This window comes from Typopeltis vanoorti, chromosome 22 (genome assembly GCF_054136105.1).
Source record: "Typopeltis vanoorti isolate ZY-2024b chromosome 22, IOZ_Tvanoo_1.0, whole genome shotgun sequence".
Lineage (NCBI taxonomy): Eukaryota > Metazoa > Arthropoda > Arachnida > Uropygi > Thelyphonidae > Typopeltis > Typopeltis vanoorti.
In genome coordinates this window covers 14,837,609-14,861,652 of record NC_143570.1, presented here as the reverse complement: position 1 = coordinate 14,861,652, position 24,044 = coordinate 14,837,609, and the positions used below count along the sequence as shown (strand labels likewise).

General features: G+C 35.7%; 1 protein-coding gene across 2 annotated transcripts in view; it reads left to right on the top strand.

Annotated features, from left to right (window-relative positions):
* The window catches only part of Nrx-IV (neurexin-4), a 491,733-nt gene that overhangs the window by 269,808 nt on the left and 197,881 nt on the right, over positions 1-24,044 (top strand). For both annotated transcript variants that reach the window (XM_090412013.1, XM_090412014.1), the window contains exons 15-16: positions 10,619-10,924; positions 21,593-21,763. In XM_090412013.1, coding sequence (XP_090268139.1) covers positions 10,619-10,924; positions 21,593-21,763 — 477 coding nt within the window. The remainder of the gene's footprint in view (positions 1-10,618; positions 10,925-21,592; positions 21,764-24,044) is intronic.

The following is a 24,044-nucleotide window of genomic DNA, read 5'->3' as shown; positions in this document are numbered from 1 at the left end:
AGACTACAGGATCATCTATTATCTACAACCAGTGCTTTATATATTGAATTTCATACTATCCTTCGTTAGAGCGAAGATAACCTTGTCATGTTCAATGCTACCAAAATAGTCTTGCCTTTTTCTTTCACAAAAGATCTCAATCCCATCTCACCTACCCTTACCTTTTAGTTGCACACAAATCATTAGACAAGATAAGATCTCTCTTCTTGGACTAACGTTTACTTCCAGTCTCTCCTGGCATAAACACATCACATCAATAGCCTCCTCAGCATTCAAGAAACTGAACTACATCCAACCAACTTTTAACTACATCCTCTGTCCAGAAAGAAACCGAACTTTTTAAAATTAGAAGAAACTAGTGCCACCTGTTGTATTTTTTTTTGTTGTCGAAAGCAGCAATCTTCATTAGGGTTGTTTCATTAGAAGCTGAGTTATAGTGGCAAGCGTGACTGCGTTTTGACTAACGGTCGGAAAATGAGTTTCAAACGGAGAGCTGCAATTGACTTTTGTGTTAAACTTGTAAAAGTTTTACCGAAACGCATCAAATGCTTCAAAAAGCATACGGTGATGAATGCTTATCCCGTACTCAAGTTTATGAGTGGTTTAAGTGATTTCAAAGTGGTTGTGAGACGCTTGAGAACGATGAAAAGCCGGGCCGTCAAAAAACTGGACTCAGTGAAGGTAACATCCAAAAAGTGCCTGATTTCATCAAAGAAAACCCGAAATCATCCATGAGATTGATTGAAGATGAATTGGGGATTCCAAAATCAACTGTGCATTTTGACCGAGAGTTTGGGCTTTCATAAATTGAATTCGCAATTTGTTCCACACAAGTTGACCGACAACCAAAAAATGTATTGAATTGAACGCTGCAAGGGCCTCATTAAAACTGCTCGTAAGGACTCAAACTTCCTTGAAACGATCGTTGCTGGTGACGAAATGTGGTGTTTTGAGTATGAGCCCGAAACAACGTGCCAGAGTGCTGAGTGGAGGCCACCAGAAGAGGGGCATCTGAAAAAAAAGTCGCTTGGAAGTCAAAAGTAAAGACAATTCTGATTTGTTTCTATGATTCCGAGGGCATTATCCACAAAAAAATTCGTTCCACCTGGCTAAATGGTCAATGGTGAGTTTTATCTCAAAGTGTTGAAGCGATTGGTAGCATGAATTCATTGCATGTGGCATGAATATCGTGATGCAGGCAGCTGGTCACTTTTGCACGATAATGCACCAAACATTGTGAAACAGTTTTTGAGCAAAAACCAAGTTTGTATGTTGGATCACTCGCTCTATTCACCTGATTTAGCACCCTGTGACTTCTTTCTCTTCCCCCGACTTCATTTGCTGATGAAAGGAAAGCGTTACGACACCATTGAAAATGTTGAAGTGGTAGTAACCACAACCCTCAACAGTATCCCAAAAGCCGATATAAAAAAAAAAACTCATTTAACAAATCAATTGACAGTGCCAAACGCTGTATTGAAGCTGAGGGAGAGTATATTGATTTGAATAATTATAATTAGCCTGTGTTTTATTTTCTATCAAAAGTTCGGTTTCTTTTTCGACAGAGGGTATATATACAAATTGCAAATCTACCCATGCTTAGAATTCTGCTCACATGTTTGTGGGTGATGTACCTAAAACGTCCCTTAAAATTCTAGATGCTGTCCATTTAGCATCTAGGTAAGCAATTAGGCTAAATTGATGATCCCTCTTTCTTATAGAGGGATCACTTCAACTTCTATCTCACAGTTGCAGTGTTTCAGCACTATCTGTTCTATAGGTACTTCCATGGTCACTGCTCCAGTGAATTAGCAACTATCATTCCTTCACTTTTAGCTGCACCTGTTAATACGAGAGTGGCAGCTTACCAGCATACTTTTACTGTGCAACTGCAAATACACCAAACCTGCTTCTCCTCTTCATCTTTTACTTCATCCACACCTCTGTTCTCTGGCACAGCCTTGCTTATGAAGTATTCCCAAACAATTGCGAAAAAATAATAATTAATAAATAAATAAACTTCTGGGGGGTGCTTAAGGATCAAAGCTGTATAACTGAGAGGAGACCTCCACATAGCCTTTAAAAGGAATGCAGAGAACCGACCAGGGCTTCTGACCTAATGTCCAGTCCTCACCTTCTCGTGGTGCACCCTGTTGGGTATCTTCTTGGATACTGAACGAACGAGGATGGGCTTGCAATTTGGGATTTAGCAGACCAAATTGTATTCTTATTGGTTAAACCAAAATAAAAAATGATGGTACAACATGACAAAATTTCATGCTGGCTGGGGCGTCGCCCAGTTAAACAACGCCCCATTGTTTTCGCCAGGGAACCAGGGTGAACAGCGAAAAGTCAGCTACTGGAACAAATCTGAAAACAAACTCCAACTCAACATCACCAGAGTTAAAGATCGGTACTATCAACGTAAGAAGCCTGAATGGCAAAGAAATGGAGCTAGCTGAGGAATTAGATAAGTACCAGATCGACATAATAAGGGTGACTGAAACAAAAAAAGACAACAACTGGTGAGATCTTTCTGAGCAATAAATACAAAATGTTATATTCAGGCAATGACAATCAAGGTAAAGAAGGGGTAGCCATAGTATTCAACACAAAATACGAGGCTAATCTTCTTGAATGGCAATCAGTCTCAAGTAGAGTAATGTGGGCAAATATGAGAATGGGGAACTGGACAATGAGACTTATTTGTGCCTATGGTCCCACAGAAGGTTCTACTAAGGTAGAAGTGGAGGAATTTTTTGAGGCTTTAGAAAAAGCAACTGACACAATGAAAAAGGAAAAGTTGGTCCTTGTTGGGGATCTAAATAGCAGAGTAGGAAATGATTGTGAGACATACAAAAATATTTTGGGAAAATTTGGAGAAAAGAGCAAAGCTAATAATAATGGCAAATATCTGTTGGATTTCTGCTCAGGACATGGAATGGTTATTACTAACACCATGTTCCAACATAAAAATGTGCACAAATTCACATGGAGAGAAGAGGCTAGGAATAAGAAAAGTCTCATTAACTATGTTATTGTTGATAGTGATGTTTTCTCCCTGGGGCAGGACACTAGAGTGTACAGAGGATTTGAAATTAGAAGTGATCACTATTTAGTCTTGAGCAGGATAAAATTAAATTTCATATTGAAAAGAATAACATGTAAGAAAGTTTTAAAGCAAATAAAAGTTGAGCAGCTCTCAGATGTGAACTGTAGACTAAAATACACAAAGATTATTGAAGAAAAAATGAAAGAGTTTGAGAACAGGAATCAAACCTTGGAGATTCAGTGGCAAACTCTGAAGAAAACATTGATTGATTTTGCCAGAGAGGCATGTGGTGAGGTTATCTGTAAGGATAAAAAAATCAGAACTCCCTGGTGGACACAGGAAGTTAAAGAGGCAGTGAAGGAAAAGAAGAAAGCATATCAAAAGTTCCTGTCAAATAAGTCAGCTTGTGCTCTTAGAGAATATAGAGACAAATGCAAGAATGCTAAACACTGTGTAAAACTAGCTAAACAAAAGTCATGGGAGGACTTTGGCAAGAATATAGAAAATAAATATCAAGAAGGTGGCAAAATATTCTGGAGGTTGTTGAAGAAGCTTAGGAATGGAGGAAAGAGTGCTGTAAAAGCAGTTAGAAATGATAAAGGTGACATGAAAACTGGAGAAAAAGATATCCTTGAAGTATGGAGTAATTACTTTGAAAAACTGCTATATGAAACAAGCAGTGATGACAGCACAGTGGTAAAAAACACTGACCAGGCATGCAGTCAGGAATACATATCCATACTGGAAGTAGAAAAAGCCATCAAAGGCTTGAAATGTGGCAGGGCAGCTGGAGTAGATGATATTCGACCAGAAATGCTGAAGTATGGTGGTATAAGAGTCTTAGAGTGGCTACACTGCATAGTTCAGAAAGCCTGGACAGAGGGACGAATTCCTGATGATTGGAGTTGAGCTCTCATAGTACCCATATATAAAAAGGGAAATAAAACTGAATGTGAGAATTACAGAGGTATTTCCATACTGAGTGTTCCTGGCAAGATCTATGCAAGTATACTTGAGAAACGGTTGAGAAGAATTGTAGATGTAAAGCTTGATGAAGAACAAGCTGGATTCAGGCCAAACAGAGGCTGTCAGGATCAGATCTTCACTTTACGACAAATAGTCGAGAAATGATGGGAATATAACAAAGATCTGTATTTAAGTTTTATCGATTTGGAAAAGGCATATGACAAGGTGCCAAGAGAGAAGCTATTCAATACGCTACAGTTATATGGTGTCAATGGGGCATTATATCAAGCAATACTTAGTCTTTATTTGAGTTCTAAGTCAGCAGTTGGAATTGAAGGAAGTACAGGAAATGGTTTAATGTTAAATCTGGTGTGAGACAAGGATGTACATTAGCCCCTCTGTTATTCATTATCTATATGGATCACATTATGAAGGAAAGTGGTATTAAACATGATATCAAAATTGGAGATGTTAATGTCAGCTTTTTGCTTTATGCGGATGATGTTATACTTCTAAATAAATCCGCTACAAGTCTGCAAGATTCTCTGACTAAATTGAATAGCTGTTGTAATAGATATGGTATGAAGATCAGCAATAAAAAGACAAAGACAATGAAAATAGGCAGAATCATTGAAAATGTCAACTGTGTTGTGAATGGAGAATCTGTGGAACAAGTAAAACATTTCAGCTACTTAGGCACGATTTTTACTGAAGATGGTAATTTAAATATAGAAATAGACAACAGAATCAGCAAAGCTGGTATGGCGGGAAGTCAATTGAATAAATTTATATGAAATAAGAGAGAAATTAGTCAGAACACTAAATTAGCTGTATACAAGACAGTGTTTAAACCAGTTTTAACTTATGGATCTGAGAGCTGGGTCAGAAGTAAAACACTTGACCAAAGACTAGAGGCCGCAGATATGAGAGTCCTGAGAAAGATTATAGGTGTTAACAGATGGCATCAATGGCAATATCATATTAAAAACGAGGATATTAGGAAAGAACTTGACATTGTCAGCATCCAGGAATGCGTTAGCAGAGCTCATCTCAGGTGGTATGGTCACTTAAATAGAATGGGCGAGGAAAGACTAGCAAAACAAGTGTTCTCTGCCAGGTTAGCAGCAAAACGACCCAGAGGAAGACCAAGATATAGGTGGATTGATACGGTATGAAGTGCCTTAGACGATAGAAATATAAGATCTGATAATGTTGGAGTCTTGACAAGTAACAGACTGATTTGGAGGAAAATTGTAGATAGGAAGTTAGTAATGATATTTTTTTCATGTAGACTATCATATCCTGTACACCCCTTGTGGGTACATGGCAGGAATTTGATGATGATGATGACAAACTTCTGTCTAAATCGTCATCTGCAGCCCACACACAGTACTGATTAGCTTATAGGTCTCTTGACCTCTTGTGTATAGGAGCCACACACACAGAGTCGGGATCTTTTTTTATGTGGTAGATACGTTCCACAGAAAACTGCATATAAAAAATCACACAAAATTAAATGAATTAAAAGCAATAAATTAAAATAAACCCAAAATCAAATAAAAAAAAGTTTATAAAAATTCAGGAAAATAAGAATGCCTGAGTTGATTTTAAAGCTTTATTAATTTAATTTTATTGAAAAGTAAGAATTTTTTTTTTACAATTTTTCATCAGAATTATCATCGCTATTAGACAATATTCTGTAACGCAACTTTTGCGAACTGGTGCAAAATCACTTTCATCACCAGAAGAGATAGTCAGCTGGTTAAGGCAGTGGTTCTTCACAAACGGAATTAGCTTCACCCTCATTTTGTGCTGATTTTTTGTTTCTGACAATGTAATCAGTGATTAAACTTTGCGATGATGATGATTTCACTAATTTTTAATATAGCTTGTGATATTCAAACATACAGTTCTTCAGCTCACGTTGGAATTTAAAGGCTCATTCAGAATTTGTGTCATTAACAAGAAAATGATTTTCCTATTTATTGCACAGTTCAAGACCTCGAATTATATTTGCAGTGAGGGCGGGGGACAGGTTTTTCTTCCACTTCACTATCGTTTTCTGGATCTTCGACAATATCTAAAGTTAATTGATATCCAATAATATCATCATCACTTAAGGCATTATCCACAAGCAATTCATCTACATTATTCTTGGAAGTTTTTCCCACTTGGTTAGACTATAATAAATTTAGTTTAATCCTTTATCCAAGTGTAAGCAAACAAAGTTTGCGCCTGAAGTATCTTCTGGACTGAGGCAGCTCGTGATAAAGGTGGACCAAGCTCTCATCACTCCTTGTCTTAGTATTTCCCATAATGCAAAGCACATCTCTTTGTGGACATGTATAATGCTATGCATTAAGGGAAGGACCACTACCCAGACCGGTTTCGACCTTTATTGAAGTCTCTTCAGTGGGAGCCAGACCCAGAGGTGGTGATACTAAGTTGGAAGCGATGGAGAAGTCATATTTACCTATACGAGTTGCCAAAAGGTGTCTCACCCTATTATTAAATTACTCTGGATTTAGAGAAAGATGTTGGAAGTTTTTTCCCACTTGGTTTGACTATAATAAATTTAGTTTAATCCTTTATTCAAGTGTAAGCAAACAGAGGTTATGCCTGAAGTATCTTCAGTACTGAGGCAACTCGTGGTAAAGGTGGATCAAGCTCTCATCACTCCTTGCCTTAGTATCTCCCATAATGCAAAAAAAACATCTCCTTGAAGACATGTATAATGCTATGCATTAAGGGAAGGACCACTACCCAGACCGGTTTCGACCTTTATTGAGGTCTCTTCAGTGGAAGCCAGACCCAGAGGTGGTGATACTAAGTTGGAAGCGATGGAGAAGTCATATTTACCTATACGAGTTGCCAAAAGGTGTCTCACCTTATTATTAAATTACTCTGGATTTAGAGAAAGATGTTGGAAATTTTTTTTCCACTTGGTTTGACTATAATAAATTTAGTTTAATCCTTTATCCAAGTGTAAGCAAACAGAGGTTGTGCCTGAAGTATCTTCAGGACTGAGGCAACTCGTGGTAAAGGTGGACAGTAATGATTTCAGCTGATAATGTAGATGTTTGAATGGTTGCACTGTTTGCAACACATCTAGGCCATGCTGCTTTCCAGCAGGCATTTAAAATTTGTGGTCTTGTTTCAGCAATATCAGATGCAACATGATTTATGCAGTCCAAAATAGAAAATTTTTTCCAAATGTCAGTTACTGTTAATGATTCATTTTCTAGTTTATCCAATATAAATTGAAAAGTGTGTTTAATGTAATATTTTTCAAAAGTAGCAATTATGCCTTGATCTAATGGCTGAATAATGCTTGTTATATTGGATAGAAAAAACACTGCACAAATGGATGTTCTAAATGCAGATGACTTGGTGCATTGTCAACAATTAATAAAACTTTAAAATCGAGTACTTTTTGCTTCATATATGTTTCCACTTCTGTTACAAAGCAATTATAGAACCATTCAGTAAATACAGCAGTTGTTACCCAGGACTTGTATTAGCCATCCAGTGTACACGCAGCTGTTTTAGATCTTTGCCTTTTAGAGCACATGGTCTTATAGATCGATTTACTAGGAGGGGTGTCAACATGCAATCCCCTGATGCATTGCTACAAAGTAACAACGTTACTTGATCTTTGCTTGCTTTAAACCCACTTGCTTTTTTCTCAGACTTTGCAATGTAAGTTCAACTAGATACTTTCTTCCAAAACAATCCTGATTCGTCAGCGTTAAACACTTGATCAGGACAATATCCACCATCTTCAATAATTTTGGCTTACTTATCTTAGAAATTTTAGGCTGCTCATTCTTCATCTGCTCCTGCAACCTCACCTGTAATCTTCATGTTATGAAATGCATTCCTTTTCTCCCTCAAGTAGGTCACGACAGAATCTCCATTAAATTAACAGAATTCAGTCTAATGGTATAGAGTCATTCACGCATATAATAATTCTTCATGCTTATCCTTATCATAAATTTCGAGTTACACTTTCTTCCGTTTTTGTTAGTCAAGTTCTCTAAAGGGTTAGAATATGTAAAAGTACTTATCTACACCATCTCAGGTTCTTTTGGGGTTTTCTCCGTCCTCCCTTCTTACAAAGTTCTGGCTGCCTAGGTTCTGTTGCCATGTGGGAATCACGTGCTTTCCCTGGATAGGGTGCTCGCTTTCTTTACTAAGGATTTACGTCGATATTATTCCTTACCGACAGCCTGCGTTCAAAATTTGCTGTGCTCTGTGGCGGTGCCATACTGGGATTTCTTGGTGATCAGCTCTTAAAGATAAGAACTGAATCACGATGACCACAGTGAGAATACAGGAACAAACAAAACGGGGGGGGGTTTCAATTCTGTGTTGCAGGTTTTATATGCTCCCCAAGAGTGGCACCTTTCCGAGTTTGATCTCTTCTTTTACCCTTCTGATTCGTCCCCGACTGGGTGACTTCACCGTTCTTCATATGGGGCTTTCCAATTCAGGGAATGCATGTGTCTTGATGTTTTCTTAGAGGTAGCAACCGCAGACAATCTGCTATTGTAGTATTGGGCAACCTTTGCCCCTTCTTACCAAATTGTTGGCATTCTTTCACGTGTAGAAATTCACTGATAATACTCTCATGTGAGCCCTTTTTGTTGACTTACAATTACATTAAAGTATAAACACACTAACTACAATACAAACAGTTCTTATTCTAATTTGCCAGTTATTTCTTTTAAAATATAGTTAAATTGTGCCAAATGATAAGTATGCTCATTTAATGGATATCTTCTGTTAGACTCTGGAAAGGTGACCATAATCATTTAAAGTGAGGTCGCCTGTTTCAGATCTAACAATATATATATGTAAATTTCTGTCTAAGTCATCATATGCATCCCACACACAGTACTGATGTGCTTATAGGTCTCTTGACCTATTGCTCCTATATATATATAAGAGCAATATATATATATGAAATTTTTTTTTTCTTAAGGATTCTTGAAATTGGTTAGGAAATGCCAGAAATAAATGGACGTGGGATCTCTATACTGTTTCAGGGTTGTTGTTGGAGGAGGATTAGAATCAGAAACACTGTGTAAAGTTCATTTTGAGAAGTCATTCAGTTGCATAATGTATTGGATGCTGTTGCTTGAGATCTTGTGAGTAGTGTTATACAGTAATAAGTATGATGCAATATAGCTTTATGATTCTAATTTTTTAAGTAAGGATGTGAGCTGACTGCTGTATGTAATGACCTGTATAGGTTTACAATAGCTGGAGATAGTTGATCTGAAGGAGAGCAATGTATCTAGGAATGTTAGTTTATTATCCTTTTCTATTTCTGTAGTGAAGTTTATCAGGGGACATGGATTATTTATTTTTGTTAGAAAGGCTCAGGCTGTATGGAGCATAGCACTCAAAAGGAAGGCTGAGGCTGTATGGAGGAAAATGGGATTTCCTCTAAATGTTCCAGATAAAAATTTCTCAAGAGCATGGGAGAGAGTGAGCTTCCCATTGAGGTCTGTTCTATACAGTGGTGGTTGGCGTTGGTGAATTGAGTGGTGGAGAAAGAGTTGTAGAGTAGGTGCCCTCCCTAAGATGAGTCTTTGGACTTCCTCGAGGTGTCATGTAAGAATAATACAAATAATAATAATTTGTTTGCATATAAGTTGGAGAGAACCAATTCTAGGATTATGGAAGGTGCCATGTTATTCTTGGCACCCTCCAAGAACTTTTACATAAATTGTGATTTCCAGGACATTATGATGAAGCAACTAGACATGTGCCACTGTCTTCTGGTAATATTTGGTGAACATTTCTTTTAAATGCCTAAAGATAGTTAAGTAATAATATAGGTAGTTGGTTTGGCTTGCAAGAATAAGCTCCTGATTCATAATTTCTTCACACTTAAAGAAGTTAGTCATGTTCTTTGTTTACTTGATTTTCCCAATTTTCTTCGAATGTGACAATGACAATGAATACAGTTTGCTCTGTAAACAACAGAGCAAACTGTATTTATATGCAGGAATACTTAAATCTATAATGGCATCATAATGAAGCAATGTAACAATATCTGGTGGTAGTAATTATTTCTGCCAGCTGTGTATCATTTGTAGCAAGTCTGAGAACTTTTGAAGAGTACCTCTTATGCAATATTCCTTAGTATTTAGAATAATCTTAAAATTTTTTCTCCTATATGATTTTATTGGTGTTTGGAAATGGTTTGTACTCAGCTCTCACTATAATAAACATTTATAACCAACTCGTGCATTGCTACTATCCACTACAACAGACATATTTCTAAATTAAAGATGCCAAGGAATTATATTCTTGTTTACTCTCTTATCCAAATGGAAGCAAAGAAAGTTGTTTTCTTATACCTGGATAAAGAATTAAACAAGAATATAATTTCTTGGCATCTTTAATTTATAACCAAGTAAAAAAAAATTTCAAAAACTATTCCTGTGAATAGAAATGTTAATATATTATGTTTACCTATCTTCCTAAATGATTAATTTCTGTTTCCATTCTCTTTTCTGAAAATTATAATTTCATTTTTTTCATATATATTTATTTATTTTTATTTTTTTTTTACTTCCCCTCTCCCAGTTCAGGGCATCACCTCCTTTGAACCTTTTTCATGGTGGGTGAGCAGAAATAACCAAAAAATGGATTACTGGGGTGGTTCCTTGCCAGGCTCATATAAATGCAACTGTGGACTATTTGGGAATTGCAGGGATCCCAACAAATGGTGCAATTGTGACACTGAAGTTGGAGGATGGCTTGTTGATGAGGGTGATATTACACAGAAGGAGTATCTTCCAGTAAGGCAGCTTAGATTTGGTGATACTGGATCTACCACAGATGAAAAGAAAGGACGTTATACCCTTGGTCCTCTTATCTGTCAAGGCGATTGTAAGTTCTTGATTTTCTTTTTTATGCAATAATAGAATTTGAATGTTATTGCTTTATATCACATGTGATAGCTATAATGGATTAATAGTTGAACACTACTGAAATGAATTCACCTTATATGTGTATATACAATATGGTAGTACTCAGATAGCAAAAAAAAAAAATGCATTTAATTGTTAAACTAATGGCTTTGAAGCCCCCCCCCCCATACTACTGAAGAGACTATTGTCAAATGCTTACATTTTTTCTTGCCATTTTGGTTCATTTGAAGACATTCGGGCATAGCAAAATGAAATATACTATGTGAGAACTCCATTTATTTGTTCTTGCATAACTAGTACATTTTAATGAAGAAAATTACCAAAAATGATACTGCTATGAAGGAACAAAGATATAATATGCAGGTTTGTGAAGTCATTCTTTTCTGTTCCATTTTTTTTTTTAAATGGTGAATCAAACATGTATAGTATCTTAACTGAACATAATTAAACATTCTGCCAAAGAGAACACTAATCTAAAACAGAACTTCTGACTCTTCATCTAGCAGAAAATGTAGGTTGCCACAAAAGAAAAAGAAAGAAAGTGTAAATAAATTAAAAATACAACAGAATTTCTTTAGGGATCTAATCTTTTTGAACATTGAACTTTATGAATAAATTATATGGTGTGTGAAGATCTCCACATAGTCCATGAGGAATGTGGTCAGTTGACTAACTTCTGGCTCCCAGTTTCATTTGTCACCTTATGTAGAATGGATGTTGAATAAAAAGTACACTGGTAATTTTTGACATTGCTCAACCAAATTATGCTCTACATTGGCTACTACTGCACAGTCCCATATTGCTAGCTGGCACTGTTCTTGTTAGGAAATCAGGAAGAATAGTGACAGGTATGCTATTGAACATCTTCAACTGAATTGAAGACAAACATTGTAAAAAAAACCTGCTATGATTTTTTTTTTTTTTTTTTTTTTTTTTTTTTTTTTTTTTTTTGGCTATATATTGAAAGAACCCTTTGGATTTTTTTTTGACTTCATTAGCTGACTGCTGTTCATACTGCACTTTTGCTACCCTTAACAACCGAGTCGTCCTCCCTGTACTCCTCACGGAATTAATTATTACCACTCATCTTCTGTTGCCTCCGTAATGCCCTTTGTACTGCATGCTTAATCTCTTCGTTCATCCATTTCTTGCCTACTTTATTTAACCTTCTGACCCTTGAAATATATTTACACATTACTTTTCTGCCCAACACTCCATTAAATGCTACAGGTGTAAGATGTCTCCTGAGCATCTCATAATCATCAGCCTCCCTCTTAGTTCCATGTATACTCTTTCATCACAGAAGTCTGAAAACCACCCAGATAATTGCTTCATGATCACTCTCACCAACTGGAGAGAGAGAGAGAGATCTGACATCTCATAATGATATCCTATGATGAGATGATCAATTCCAAAACCCTTCAATCCTCACATGCCTTCTGTTGTATACTGTCTGCGGTAGAAAGTTTATTTTTCACTTGGTTAGACTATAATAAATTTAGTTTAATCCTTTATCCAAGTATGAGCAAACAAAGTTTGTCCCTGAAAGTATCTTCAGGACTGGGGTAAGTTGGTACAACACTGGGCAACTCATTGCAAAAGTAAGGAGATGTGTTTTGCATTATGGGAGATACTGGAATAGGAGTGATGTTAGCTTGCTCCATCTTTGCAATGAGTTGCCCGGTGTTGTACCAACTTACCCCAGTCCTGAAGATACTTTCAGATGCAAACATTGTTTGCTCACACTTGGATAAAGGATTAAACTAAATTTATTATAGTCTAACCAAGTGAAAAATAAACTTTCAACATCTTTCTCTAAATCCAGAGTAATTTAATAAAAAGGTGGCACACCGTTTGGCAACTCCTATAGGTAGAGAAGACCTTGCTAATGCTTCTGCCTGGTATCTCCACTTGGGCCTGGCTCCCACTAATGAGACCTCAATAAAGATCGAAACTAGTCTGGGTAGTGGCTCTTCCCTTGCATAACATTATACATATCTGCAAGGAGATGTGTTTTGCATTATGGGAGATACTGAGATAGGAGTGATGTTAGCTTGCTCCACCTTTGCAACGAGTTGCCCGGTGTTGTACCAACTTATCCCAGTCCTGAAGATACTTTCAGGCGCAAACTTTGTTTGCTCACACTTGGATAAAGGATTAAACTAAATTTATTATTACTGTCTGAGGTAGTTGTCCCTCAAACTCAAAACTCATTTTCTTTACTTCCAGTTGCTATCTTGTCAACCCATTCTATATTGCCATAATTAAAATCAAACATAATGATCACTCTTTTCTTATTTGCTTGACTAATTTGCTTATACATTTCATGGTGGTCACTACCTTCCACATTATCAGATCTATAGCAACAACTGACTAATATTTCATGCTATTGTAACCTCTAGCTCACACCATACTGCTTCAAACCACTGCCACTATTTTCCCCTTTCATCTCTACCTTATATGGACATAACTCTTTTCTATCATCAGTAGCACTTCACCTCCCTTTTTTACCTTTTCTATCTTCATGAAAAACATCATGCCTTCCATCTCTGTTTTCCTGTCAGGATGTTATCCTCATCAACTATATCTCACTATATTCCAACAAGATTTGGGTGCACAAATTCAATCATTACCACAATTTAATTTTTTTTTTTTTCCTGATACTTCTAGTATTTATATACAAATATAACAGCTCATTCTTGGGTCTATAAAAAGATTCTCTGATGCCACTTTTTTTAGGTGTGACTTCTTCAAGCCATTTCTTTTTCTCTTTATTCATCCAGAAAAACCTTCAAATCCAACTGTTTTCTCTACCTCCTGGGCCATCCCACTTCCTTCTCATCTATACACACATTTACATCCTCTTTGAGCATCAGTCTTTCTCATGCTGTGTTCCACTGTTCATCCTAAGTCTCCATTTTTCTGTTTGTCTTGTATACTTCTCATTCTCTGTACCCATGCTACCAACTTCTTTGTTCATAAACACCACTTCAATCTCTCCTTCCTTACCCTTCCACTCTTTCACATTGCCTTCTTTCTTGCTCAGATTCATTCTCTGCACTCATTGCTCTCCCCTTCCAGCAGCAGTCTCTCCAAATGATTCATACCAAAACCATTAGAATACAGTCTGTCACTCTACACAGTTCAGTTCATCCTTCAACTCCTTCCACACATTAACAAACTGCCTACTTTGTCTTCACACATTTCTGCTAACATATTCATAATTCTGGCTCTCCACCTCATCTCATCACTGTCATACCTGGGCAACACACTGACTACCTTTCTTATCAAACTATTATCTTTTATCCTTCTCCACAACCTCCTGATATCCAGTTGTACGTTCTCCTTATTACCAGTCAAATTATTTGTTCTTACTACCACTACCAACTCTTTTGCTTGCTTATTCCTCGTATCTAATGCCTCAGTCGCTCTATTCATTTTACCTCCAGAAAAACAAACCTTGTGCATCTTCTCGTTTACTACACCTCTAATAATTGAATCGCCATAGAATGCCCACTTGCAAGACTTTACCTCTTTTTAGTCTGCTGCCAAGCAAAATCCTACTATCTTGATTCTTTCTATGACATTGAGTTCTTCCCACCTCTTTAAGCTCATCCTCCCACCATCAGTTTGGTCTTCCTGTAGCTCTCTTTCCATCTCTAGGATCTGATATCAACCTTGTCAACTTTTGAGTGTTACTTCTTGCAATATGAGTCCACGCGGTTAGCCTAGTGGCTTTGCGCTTTGCAACCATATGCCTGGGGAAGGAGTGTCCTAGGTTTGATTCCCGTCAGAGACGTGAGGAGCTGAAGGATCTTCCTCAGCCATAGCCAAGTTAGCCAGTCTTGGGCACGGGCAGTAGGGTTTTTTCTGCCAGTTTATCTGGTGTTTTTCATCCCGCAAGCAGGCAAACCGGCCCCGTGAACACACAGGGATACAGCCAAGAATACCCTGAGGCATAGGAGTGACCATTCTATCCTCGTATTTCGGTTACGATATCCAAGCATGCTTGGAAGGTTGTGGGCCTTAAAGGCCTGTTAAAGCCATTGGGATAGGATAGGATCTTGCAATATGACCTGCCTTGTCATTTGGATCTTTTAACTGCTATTAGAATGTCATCACCCTAGTCTGAGCTCTGATCCAAGAATTGTACTTTCTATTTAGAATGGTAATACAGAGTAATGATCTTTCCATTTTTTTCTGGGTTATTTTCAACTTGTTGGTTAATTTTTTAGTCCAAGTCCTTGTTTCACTACCCAGAAGTATTCAACTGCCAAATATTTTTCTTTTAAGGCAGATATGTCCTTTAAGTTATGGTATTTTCCAAAGTCTCTCCAACCAAGTTGAATTCTATGCATAGTTTCTTCTTTACAGTCACACTCTACTGTAATCTTTTGTCTTAGGTAAACATAGGAGATTACTATATCAATTTCCTGATGTTTCATTTTTAATTCTTTTTACTTTCTGCATTCAATACAGTGATCATTTGTTGAAGTTCTTCTAGGGTTTCTTAAAAGAACAGTATCATTAGCAAATCATAGGTGATTTAGTTCTTTTCCATTTACCATAATTCCTCTATTTTTCCAATCTAGGTTTTAAAAAAAATTTCTTCTGGGGCTGCTATAAATAATTTAGGTGAAATGACATCTCCCTGTCTAACTCCATTTTTTATAATAACTTTCATATGTTCCTGATTTTAAAGTTGCAGTTGAATTTTTATATATGTGACTAAGTATATCAATGTAAGTTTTTCCAATTTTTTGATTTTTAAGTGCCTGAAATAGCTGATGTTGAAACTGATTTCAAATGCCTTTTCAAAATCTACGAATGCCAGATAAAGGGGTTTTTGGTATTCATTTGTCTTATCACATATCTATGATTAGTGCTGCTAGCAGTTGGCAAAAATCTGTTTTGTATTCTGTTGCTAATGATTTTTGTATATTGTTGAAAGGACACTGATAGGGCAGAAATTTTTAATATCTTCTCTGTTTCCTTTTTTAAAAAATGTAATAAGGAGAGCATTGTTTCAGCTCTTTGGTATTCTCTTCTATCTAGGTATAATGTATAAATTTTACATAACAAGTCATGACTGGTATACCACCTGCTTTAAGAATTTCTTCTTTTAAAATATCATGGCATATTTTCTCCTCTTTCATTTGGGATATTACATTTTTGTTTTCATATTGGTTTTAAGTTTTGGGAATCATCATACAACTTGGCATAAAAGGATTCTATATTTCTTATGATCTGTTTTTTGTCTTTAATTAATACTCTATTTTCATCTTTAAGGGAGTGCTAAAGAGTCAAAGCTGTATAACTGAGAGGAGACCTCCACATATCCTTTAAAGGAATGCAGAGAATCGACCAGGGCTTCTGGCCTAATGTCCAATCCTCACCTTCTCGTGGAGCACCCTGTTGGGTATCTACCTGGATACTGAATGAACGAGGATGGGCTGGCAATTTGGGATTTAGCCGACTAAATTTTATTCCTATTGGTTAAACCAAACTACAAAATGATGGTAAAATATGACAAAATTTCATGCCGGCTGGGGCATCGCCCGGTTAAACAAGGCCCCCCTTCGTTTTCACTAGAGCAAACAGCGAAAAGTCAGCAACTGGAACAAATCTGAAAACACACCCCAACTCAACATCACCAGAGTTGAAGATCGGTACTATCAACATAAGAAGCCTGAATGACAAAGAAATGGAGCTAGCAGAGGAATTAGATAAATACCGCATCGACATAATAGGGGTGACTGAAACAAAAAAAGACAAAAACTAGTGAGATCTTTCTGAGCAATAAATACAAAATGTTATATTCAGGCAATGACAATCAAGGTAAAGAAGGAGTAGCCATAGTATTCAACATTAAATATGAGGCTAATCTTCTTGAATGGCAGGAAGTGTCAAGTAGAGCGATTTGGGCAAATATCAGAATGGGGAATTGGACGATGAGATTTATTTGTTCCTATGGCCCCACAGAAGGTTCTACTAAGGTAGAAGTGGAGGAATTTTTTGAGGCTGTAGAGAAAGCTATTGACACAATGAAAAAGGAAAAGTTGGTCCTTATTGGGATCTAAATAGCAGAGTAGGAAGTGATTGTCAGACATACAAAAATGTTTTGGGAAAATTTGGAGAAAGGAGCAAAGCTAATAATAATGGCAAATGCCTGTTGGATTTCTCCTCAGGACACGGACTGGTTATTACTAACACCATGTTCCAACATAAAAAATGTGCACAAATTCACATGGAGAGAAGAAGCAAGGAATAAGAAAAGTGTCATTGACTATGTTATTGTTGATAGTGATGTTTTCACCATGGTGCAGGATACCAGAGTGTGCAGAGGATTTAAAATTGGAAGTGATCACTGTTTGGTCTTGAGCAGGATAAAATCGAATTTCATATTGAAAAGAATGACATAAGAAAGTTTTAAAGTGAATAAAAGTTGAGCAGCTCTCAGATGTGAACTGTAGACTAAAATACACAAAGATTATTGAAGGAAAAATGAGAGAGTTTGAGAACAGGAACCAAACCTTGGAGATTCAGTGGCAAGTCTTGAAGAAAACCCTGATTGATTCAGCGAGAGAGGCATGTGGTGAAGTTGTCTGCAAGGATAGAAAAATTAGAACTCCATGGTGGACACAGGAAGTTAAAGAGGAAGTGAAGGAAAAGAAGAAAGCATATCAAAAGTTCCTGGCAAATAAGTCAGCTTGTGCTCTTAGAGAATACAGAGACAAATGTAAGAAAGCTAAATAGTGTGTAAAACTAGCTAAACAAAACTCATCGGAGCACTGGCAAGAACATAGAAAATAAATATCAAGAAGGTGGCAAAATATTCTGGAGGTTGTTGAAGAAGCTTAGGAATGGAGGAAAGAGTGCTGTAAAAGGAGTGAGATGATAAAGGTGAAATGAAAACGGGAGTAAAAGATATCCTTGAAGTATGGAGTAATTACTTTGAAAATTTGCTAAATGAAACAAGCAGTGATGATAGCACAGTGATAAAAAAAACACTGACCAGGCATGCAGTCAGAAATACATATCCATACTTGAAGTAGAAAAAGCCATCAAATGCTTGAAATGTGGAAAGGCACAGGAGTAGCTGATATTCAACCAGAAATGCTGAAGTATGGTGATATAAAAGTCTTACAGTGGCTGCACTGCATAGTTCAGAATGCCTGGACTAAGGGTGAAATCCCATTGATTGGAGTAGAGCTCTCATAGTACCTATATATAAAAAGGGAAATAAAACTGAATGTGAGAATTACAGAGATATATCCCTATTGAGTGTTCCTGGTAAGATATATGCAAGTATACTTGGAAAACGGTTGAGAAGAATTGTGGAAGAAAAACTTGGTGACAAACAAGCTGGATTCAGGTCAAATAGAGGCTGTCAGGATCAGATCTTCACTTTACGACAAATAGTGGAGAAATCATGGGAATATAACAAAGATCTGTATTTAAGTTTTGTCGATTTGGAAAAGGCATATGACAAGGTTCTAAAAAAGGAACCTTGTCATATGCCTTTTCCAAATCGACAAAACTTAAATACGCTACAGTTATATGGTGTCAATGGGGCATTATATCAAGCAATACTTAGTCTTTATTTGAGTTGTAAGTCAGCAGTTAGAATTGAAGGAAGCACAGGAAGGTGGTTTAATGTTAAATCTGGCGTGAGACAAGGATGTACATTATCCCCTCTGTTATTCATTATTTATATGGATCACATTATGAAGGAAAGTGGTATTAAACATGATGTCAAAATTGGAAATGTTAATGTCAGCTCTTTGCTTTTGTGCGGATGATGTTATACTTCTAAATAAATCAGCTATAAGTCTGCAAGATTCTCTGACTAAATTGAATAACTGTTATAATAGATATGGTATGAAGGTCAGCAATAAAAAGACAATGAAAATAGGCAGAATCATTGAAAATGTCAACTGTGTTTTGAACGGAGAACCTGTTGAACAAGTAAAACATTTCAGACTACTTAGGCACGATTTTTAGTGAAGATGGTAAATTAAATAATGAAATAGACAACAGAATCAACAAAGTTGGTATGGTAGGAAGTCAATTGAATAAATTCATATGGAATAAGAGAGAAATTAGTCAGAACAGAACACTAAATTAGCTGTGTTCAAACCAGTTTTAACTTATGGATCTGAGAGCTGGGTCAGAAGTAAAACACTTGACCAAAGACTAGAGACCGCAGATATGAGAGTCCTGAGAAAGATTAGGGACGTGAACAGATGGCATCAATGGCAATATCATATTAAAAACGAGAATATTAGGAAAGAACTTGACATTGTCAGCATCCAGGAATGCGTTAGCAGAGCTAATCTCAGGTGGTATGGTCATTTAAACAGAATGGGCGAGGAAAGATTAGCAAAACAAGTGTTCTCTGCCAAGTTGGCAGGAAAACGACCCAGAGGAAGACCAAGACATAGGTGGATTGATACGGTACAAAGTACCTTAGACGATAGAAATATAAGATCTGATAATGTTGGAGTCTTGACAAGTAACAGACTGATTTGGAGGAAAATTGTAGATAGGAAGTTAGTAATGGTGTAAATTTTTCATGTAGTACTATCATATCCTGTACACTCCTTGAGGGTACATGGCAAGAATTTGATGTTGATGATGATGATGAAGGTTATTAATTTATTTTTTGTATGGACAACTCTCCTCTCACTCCATTTAGACTCATATGGCTTTTTATTGTAATTCTAAAGCTTCTTGTTCTGAAGTTTCTAATTTTTTGTGTCATCCTTTTGGTTATTGTTTTACATAGCTCTGAAATTTTATTCTACTTCTCATGTCTAGAACTCTTTCTTTCTGAGAAGGTTTAGGGTTTCATCAGACAGTTTTCTTTCTTCCTTCTTTTGGTTAATTCCACCTAATCTCTTTGGCATTATTTAGTAGGGTCTCAATTATTATTTAATAGTTTTTATCCAGGTCTTCATTCATATCAATATTATAAATATTGATAAATATTACTCTTATATTAAAGATTTAAATCAGCTTATTACATCCATAATGCAACATTGAACTGAAGACCCAGGATCAAATCCTGTCAAGAATACAAGTAATTAAGACTAAGAGTTTTTCAGTTGCACATATGATGGCAGAAGAGTTTTCCCTTCTCGCAAAACATACATCTTTGTTTGGGGAACAACATGCTTAACAGGCATAATGTACTAGCCTCGTGAGTTTTTTACCCCTACTCAAAAAAAGATTATAAAACCTATAGAGCATTGTACTGTTTAAGGGGCTTCAGACTTCTTATTTTTTATTAATGTTTGTAATTTTTATATTTTATTTATTTTTTTAATGAAATCAGGATAATCTGCTGTAGAGACCAAACATGGAACCTTTTCAAGTCACTTCAGGTATCCAATATTGCAGGGCATAGGCTGGCCATTTCTTTGAATTCCAACCAGTGCCATGTAAAAAAAAAAAAAATCAGCTAATGCCTTTTTATTCCCGTATATAGGGATTTTGCGGGGCCATTTTAACCCTATTGACTTTTGGAGACTGAGTGGGCAGTTCAATTTCCACTGGTACCCAATCAGAGATAGCTGGCCCAAGGCTATCATTTTATAATTATGATACATGGCACTTACCATATCAAATGTTAAATTGTATATTTTTAAAAAATTAGTTAAAAATAGATTTTTAACTAATTATGTAAACTAAAACTAAATTTCTTTAGTTTACATTTGATTTATTCTGATTTAGTACATATTTCAATAGTAAATTGAAATTAATTACAGTGAAATCCCGATTCATCATTTTTGGGGGGTGGATAACAAAAACAATATATATATATACACACACACACACACACACACACATAGTACTGGGAAACCATTAAAAATTATAGATAAGAACAATTTAATGATTATTATTCACTGAAATACAGTATCTGATATGTTATAGTATATTTAAAATACTTCCTCTGAAAAAAAATCTTTGATTGACATTTATTTTGTTCAAATTTTGTCACTCAATTCAAAGTATAATCTCTCAAGGCCTAGAATGTTTTCACGATTACTGTCACTTGTGCTGTGTGCATAAAAAATAAAAGTTTTTGCTTTCATCAGCGCTTCATGCATTTTGGCAAAGTTCAGCACAACTTGGGTTCATCTTCTCCAGGATTGTTCGCTACCTCCTCTACTATTTTCAGTCACTCATGCAGAGTTCTCACTTTTATATTATGATATAGTCCAAGGATAATATTAGGAACATAGGAAATAAAACAGTAACAGGAATAATGAAGTACTGTAATAAAAACAGGAACAAATTAATTCAAAATGGTTAAACTAGCTAACTGATCTGAAACTGTGAAGCACACAAGATTGCACAGAACCACTTGCTATGAAGTGACATGCTTGTAACTGTCTTTGATGAAGTGTTATGCTCGACAAGTGTTGCCAAGTCGTCACTTAGTCCAAAGAAAAGGATGGAGAGCAAAGAGTACATTATTTCAAATTTAAAAACTACTCATGCAGGAAAATAAAGGTAATGGGAATGATGAATCGGGTTTCACTGTAGTATTTTTTATTCTAAGATTAAATGAATTTGTGTAGATTATGTGATCAAACTCTGACTAATAGGGAATTGATTGCAGCCTTGTTTGACAATGTGATAACTTTTCGATATGATGATGCTACCATTGACCTGCCGACTTTTGATATGGGACATTCAGGAGACATATATCTTCAGTTCAAAACTACTGCTGAAAATGGCGTACTTATTCATAGTAAAGGACCGGAAGATTCCATTCAAGTTAGGATAATTGGTAAGTATAAGATAATGATTGAGAACAAACACACATTACTAGTCCAAGGTGTGGAAAAGTCTCCTCTTCTCCTGCAGCAGTTGAGTATAATATTTGCATAATTCTCTCAAAATAAATATATACTTTAGCATAGAAAATTTCATCTTAATTGTAATGATATATGCAATGCCATTCACATACCTAATCTACGTATCCACAGTACAAATAAGGAAATTTTGAAATATCCGTTTAGAGACATGTTCACCTGAATTCTAGCAATAGACCCCTTTCCTTTCTCTAATCAGATGCAGGATCCTCTTTTGCTCTGACTGCAGCAATCCTACATGGCATGCTATGATGGGAATTTTGCACCATTCTTCCTGTAGGCATTGTACCTTGCTGAGATTAGCTATAGTATTCAGTATTAAACATGAAGAAAAACTTCTTGAATGACAACCAGTTTCAAGTAAAGTGATGTGGACAAATATCAGAATTAGGAAGTGGATAGTGTTGGATCCTACCTTGGATCCGACATAATTACTATTACGATGCTCTTAACTAATTGATAAGTTGTAAGTTGATTTCTAATACAAATATAGAGAAAATTTATATTTAAAGACTGTGCCACTCTATATCTGAATTAGTTCAAGAATTGAAGAAAAATCAACCTTCAACTATTTCTCCTTCAAATTATATACTGGCCGAGTATATTTGACTTACTTAATTTACCCGCTTTGATTCGAATATTTTATGAATGGTGCAGTAAAAGAGATTCAGGCAAAATACATCTTTTGATTAACAAAAACAAACATTTAATTTTAGAATCATAAATTATACACTTAAATTCAAATCAGTAAATAAGATATCACAAACATTTTAACTCCTCAGATAAATTCAATCATACAACTCATACAATGGTAAATCTGTTATCTCTATAATACAGTCTTCTCACAGTTCCTTAAGTTCCAAATATGACAAAAATTGCAGTAACACCTCTTCACAAACAAACACTTTTAAATTTACACTTTAGCTAATCTCCGCAATAGTTATTGTTAATATAAGGAAATTCTAGAATGAAACTCGCACGCTTCTCTGTATAGAATTATTAAGGTTGGAATATTCTTACCGAAAATCTTCTTTCTTCATCTACTTATACGCAAACACTTTTTATAACTGTAAACACTTTAAACAATAAATGGCACTCATTAAATAAATCTTCTAAGCAATAACTGAATTAATCGTCAGTCACTATATATATAAACAAACGTTCTTGCATGAAATGCTACTGATCACTTATGAATTAAGGCAATACACAATAATTACTTAACTTCAGGTTTTATATGCACAGCTGTTCATTCTTCCTGCAGTCATTTAATTCTTTAGGCAATATATTTCTAAGCACAGCTAACGGTAAACTTCAATTTTTACAGCCTCTACTATTCTCTAGTTACTCTGTGCTTTATTTCAAGACTGTGTGTCCTTGAAAGGTCGGCCCTGAAATTAAATCTCAACTCAAGTATTGATAGTCTATTTAGTAGTCACTCAGCTGCCTTCCGTAGCTATAATTGTTATTCTACAACTTATTAGCTAACCGCCTCTCAACTAGTAGACTTTATTTAGCTGCTTGAGTGACTTGCCAACATGCTATTATCGCACTGTGATTCCCGAATGCTCCGATTCCAGCCTAATGCTAATCCTCTCCTTTTTCTCTCTCTTCATTCCTTTATAATTTCAGCATTCATCACTTATATATCTGTTTTTCCCACCTAAATTATTCTCGTGATTTCTTTCTGAAACACTTTTCAATAAACCTTCTCCTCACGTGGTGTTCCAAAAACGTGCTCGCTTACTTACATACGTCTCCACGACAACCAAACAAAATATAATAAAATCGAGGTATTGCATAACGCTAAACTTCTACAAATAGGAATAAATAAAGAATATTTACATTTCAATTAATGCGCAGTTAAATTATCAAATACAAGTTCTTATAATATTAATATAGTAATGAATAAAATAGCTTAATAATATTTAATACAATCTTTTCATTATTAATACATATATTTTGATTAAATAATTAAATATTAAATCAACTTATAGGTAGTTATATGAATATTAATTTGTAAATAAGTGATTTACATTAAATAATATTTACAAATGTAGCCTTTGCCATGGCGGATTATGTTGGATTCTGAAGAGAGTATTAATAATTTAAATTTCTCTTCATTCAGAATCCAACAATAGATACTTGTTTGAAATGTTTGTGTTGTTACAAAGGGCAAGTCTGTTCTTATTGGAGAAC